The following is a 5000-nucleotide window of genomic DNA, read 5'->3' as shown; positions in this document are numbered from 1 at the left end:
ACTTAATAAATAATAGCGCTTGGAACAATCTTGAGCAACAAGATAAAGTTTTAAATTTATCTAACACCCCCCTTACCATACATCAACACTTAGTCTTAAACCTTGGTTTATCCTTTGCTCTGATGCCAGACCAGAAAAATTATTTAGATTTTATTGTTGCTTTTGACAAATTCTGTAACAGATAGAAATTATAGCTGAGAAGAGATATGTTTAAAAGGCATTTTACTACATGCATTAGCTGACCTTAACAAGAAATACTGTCCCCTCAGATTTATGAAAAAGCCATCTGTTCACTACAAAAATTAGATCTTGTAATAAGCAAATCTGACAAAGATGGCAAAATCGTGATTATGGACAAAGACTTTACCTCGACAAACCAACCAACTCCTTGGTGACACAAACACTTATGATAAATTAACAAAAATCCTCCAAATATTCCCCACAGAATTTTGTAGAAGTCGTCCATTCCCAAGCCAGAGGTCAAAAGGTTTTCGGTTTAAGTCTTCATATGACAATGCATTTTAATTTTGTCAAGGATGGAGGTCCCTCTCACCAAGGAGGCCCAACACGGGGAGGAGCAACACTGTTATCCACAGTGGTAACTGCACTGGGATCATCACCTGGATATACACCATACCCTCAGTGCCTTAAGGGTCATCAGTCTGTCAACATCGGACCCAGCACTCAGGGTACAGCGTGACATAAAAGTTTTGCCTCACTTGACCACGTCAGGTACGCCAGCTTTATGGGTGGAGAGGCATGCCATCCATCTCCACCCTACATCGAAGTTACAAGAACAATCTTTTCCATATTTTCCATGCAAATGTCATCAATGACAGCAGGAGAGGGAAGCAGGAAAACTTAACAGAGGGAGGAGTAAAAGAATGAAGGATTCCCAATGTTTGGCTGAATCCACTGCAGATATGGAAAGTAAAGTACATTCAATCCCTGGAGTGGGTCCCTAAATCCCCCTATCTCTTCGGGTTTGGTATCAGGGAGTCAACTGTTAAGGAATTGTCAGCAACAGAATATATAGTAGCAAGACTGTGGCTGCTTGAAGTTCAAGAACAAGACTCTCAGCCTCAAGACAGTGCCTTCATAGCAAAGAGAGATTACATGAAAGGCCAAATTGTTCTTGCTCAAAGGACAATTATGACAAGTGTCTGGCAAGGCCAAGGCATTGAGTCAGAGTCCAAAGGTGTCAAAGGGAACTGAGCACGATTCCTTGACCCTCTCATGGATCTAGAGCACAAGCAGAACAAACCAGGCTGGCCATGTATCTTATCTAGGGAGCACAAGCATGCACCTAGCTATCCTGCATGGAGAGGTACAGAGCCAAGCACAGGAGTAGGTCATTCTTATGAAAGTTTATGGACCAGTCAAGAGCACGTCTCAGGATGAACTGAAATGGCACTTAGGAATCAGGACAGCCAACAGTCCTGATTCTGGTCACAAGCAAGCTTATGGCCTAGTCCATTCACAATACCAGTCACACTTGTCAAGTCATGTAGTTTGTGAAGCACTAAATTAACACTGCCTCCATGATGATGATGTTTGAAGAACTGACTGTCTGATGCTCTCTCACACCAACTAGAACTCCATACTCCTCTGTCAATGATCCAACAGTGCACCCTGTATCTGAACCCCTTGAAATTCCAAAGATGAAAAATGTTGCTGGTAGAAAATGTCAAATGTCACTGGCTGAAAATTTATACTGAACTCTTCATGTGATTTCGACACTTTTTAAAAAATACTAAAAAGTACTGGTATTCAGATTCTAAATAACACCAAAACTAGGTTTATATCATGAAAAGTAAATTCACAAAAATAATTGCCATTTCCATCGATTGCCACCTACTGTAACTGTCACCTCACAGTTAATTCATTAAATTTACATACTGTATTCATATGCAACCAATCTTACAAAAACATGTAATGAATTACAAATATAATTATAAACATAACTCCAAGAGGTAGCATTTTTCAAAATAAACACCTAGAAATAATTGTTTTTATGATATACAGGTTTGTTTGAACAAAATTTTATGCTACCAATCCCAGCTCTGTATCTTAGTTTAATGACTTTACGATAACCAATAATATTCAATGTTGAGTATGAAGGCCTTGAGGGAGAAAAAGATACTGAGATATTATTATTATTATTATCTTTGAATGTGATGAAAAAGCACTTACCTTTTTCCTTTGCGTGTCATCAGCTTTTTTTTTTGGTATGTTGACCTCAATTTTAGCCCGTCGACAGTCATGGCAGATGTAATGAGACAAACAAAGGCCAACCCTTCTTGCATCACTACTGCTGCCAAGTCTGCATGCTGTTGAAGAGTGCATAAAATTACAGCCTTGATAAAAGTTAGTAAAAATCTAAGTATATCCTTCTAAAACAAAGAAAACCAAATTATGTATTTTCCTTCGATATGAACCTACACTTTCATAGATGCAGTTCTCTCAGCGTTAAAGCGTGCTGTGCTGTGGCTTTCCTAATACATTTTTATCTATTTATTAACTTATTTTTTCTTTTCAATAAGTGAGATCTCTTCTTTCTGTACTTCCCTTTACTTCTTCTTCTTCCTAATGAACACCATATTCTTTGGAAGCATGAATTTCAGGCAATGGCCCCTGTGGGCTTGTTCCATATGAAAAGGATTCATCTTCTGAATAATAATAATAATAATAATAATAATAATAATAATAATAATAATAATAATATTATTGGTGGTTAGTCAGCATTGTAGAAGGGACCTCCTGAAACTCCTGGTGTCACTGTTATTGCGTGTTGATGGGTCGTGCTGGCGTAAATTAGTATAAATAGGTAGCAGACCCTCTTTTATACATGTGGTGTTGAAGATGATAGCTGCATCAGCAGCATTCAATTTGTATACAGTTTTCTCTATTTTTCTAATAATTGATTTTTCTAGGCATTCTGCCAGTAACAGGCCAATATTGGTCATACTTGGAGAGGAAAGCAGGCTGCAAAATTGGATAGTTTATTTCCGATGAACACAGTTTATTAGCAACAGGATACTGAAATCGGGAGTTTATCCTCTGTGGAATTGTCCTTCAGGAGAAAATCTTCTACTGAGTTGTCGTTCAGGAGAAAGTCTTCTTCAGTGTTAATCGAGGCCATGTTTCGCTCAGGCTCCACTGAGCATGGTCACAGCAAAAGAGGGAGTAGACTGACATTCGATGTGAGTCTTGTTCTTTATATACGAGGTTGGGGGGCTTGGCAAATGTGGCTGCCCACTGATTGGCTAAGGAGAAACATTCACGCTGGTTGCTGGCTGGCAATATTTTCTCGCAAGCCAAAAATTTATCACTGATGGTCTCTGTTGCAGCCTTGCTGAGTGGTGGGCTGGTGTGTGACGTCATTCACTTGTATTTCCCAGCGAACACCGGCAGATCCCGGTTACAAAGGGTCGGCGACGACGTTCCAAGGTTACAACGCTTTTCAAATATATTCATCAGATATTATTTCCTGGTTTATGATGCATGTTCCAAGTTACGACGCCAATGCTGATCCGATGGAACAAATATGGCTACAAAATGGCAGATTTGGAGCTTTTTTTTTTTTTATGAAAAACTCAATAAAAATGCAGTTTACATCGTTTTCAATACACCCAAAGCATTAAAAGTAAGGTATTCTTAGGATTCTTGACAATTTTCGACGATTTTTTGGTTTACGACATGGTGTAGGAACGAAACCCCTGTTGTCAACCAGGGACTGCCTTATTCTGACTGGGCGCTGGGGATACCATTCAACAACACATGTATAAAGAGGGTCTACAGTACTACCTGTTTATACTAATTTATACCTTAGAGAGAGAGAGAGAGAGAGAGAGAGAGAGAGAGAGAGAGAGAGAGAGAGAGAGAGAGAGAGAGAGAGAGAGAGAGAGAGAGAGAGAGAGACTCAGGCCTCTCCTTGGCTTTCTGCTAGACTCAACCCTAGCACTGGTCTCTATCCTCCCTGAAGCTCGATACCAGAAACAGGTGACTGTAGAAGCCACAAAACGACTTAGTAACAAATTCCTCTGTCCCTTGCAAAAGAAATTCTACATCTTACTGCAAGATCTGGAGTTTCTCCTTTTTGTGTAGGTAGGAGAGAAAAACTAAGTGAATTCCCAAGGGGAGACTAGAAAAGGAAGAGAGTGCTGTAATACTCTTTCTCTTGGCACTCTGCACTAACATACAAGGCAGGCTGTTGCTGTGGTTAAGGGCGGCCAAACACCTGTCAGTGACAAAACAACTCCCCGGGCTCTATTTCTCCACCTTCTGCACAATAATGCCCAAAGCCAAACCTTCCAGAAAAGAATGATGGGGTGCTGCACAATTACATTGGTTCTAAGGCAAAGAGACTGAAGAAGTAAGAAAAGAATATAATTGTTCTTGGCTCTCAATCTTAGCATTGTGAAGAAGTGCCAAGACTCCCTCAGGGGGTCAGAACATGTTCTTTCTAAGCAGAGAACTCTGTGTTAGCATGCTCCCAACGCCAAAGGAGTCTGAAGTGCCAATAATGTGGTGGCACACGCCTGATAAGGCAATGCATTAACGCTGAGAGCATCTGAAGCGCCAATGATGTGGTGGCTGGCGTTAATGCTGAAATCATCAGAAGTGCTGACAATATGGTGGGTAACGCCCCAGCTGAAAGCATCTGAAATGTCATTGATGTGGCAGTTAACACCCAATGAAGCACTGGAGTCCAATGAGGTGGCAGGCACCTGATGTTGCTGCTGGCACAACTTGCATAAACTTTTGAGGCGCTGACAACGAAAAAACTTGGCTGAGAAGAAGCTAAATCTCTGTGCTACTGAAAAGTAGCAGTCAAAAGGTGCAGGTTCAAAGCCTGTTTAAGCAAGGCAGCAAGTGTCAATATTGTAGAGGAGACCTGCTATGCCTGAAAAGAACTACCATACAAACAAGGAGACCAGGAAGGAAGGCACGGTGTCCACAGAGAATGCTATCACGAAATAGGTCTCAAACAATTAGAA

At 40.6% G+C, this 5000-nt stretch overlaps 1 protein-coding gene across 1 annotated transcript in view; it reads right to left on the bottom strand.

The window, feature by feature from the left end:
- Positions 1-5000, bottom strand: part of pelo (protein pelota) — a 50512-nt gene that overhangs the window by 32678 nt on the left and 12834 nt on the right. The window contains 2 exon segments of the mRNA XM_067134731.1: positions 2194-2252; positions 2255-2330. Of these exon segments, the coding sequence (XP_066990832.1) occupies positions 2194-2252; positions 2255-2330 (135 nt within the window).

Source organism: Macrobrachium rosenbergii, chromosome 36, assembly GCF_040412425.1.
Source record: "Macrobrachium rosenbergii isolate ZJJX-2024 chromosome 36, ASM4041242v1, whole genome shotgun sequence".
NCBI lineage: Eukaryota > Metazoa > Arthropoda > Malacostraca > Decapoda > Palaemonidae > Macrobrachium > Macrobrachium rosenbergii.
Note: the sequence above shows the minus strand (reverse complement) of the source record. Positions and strands in the feature narration are given on the sequence as shown.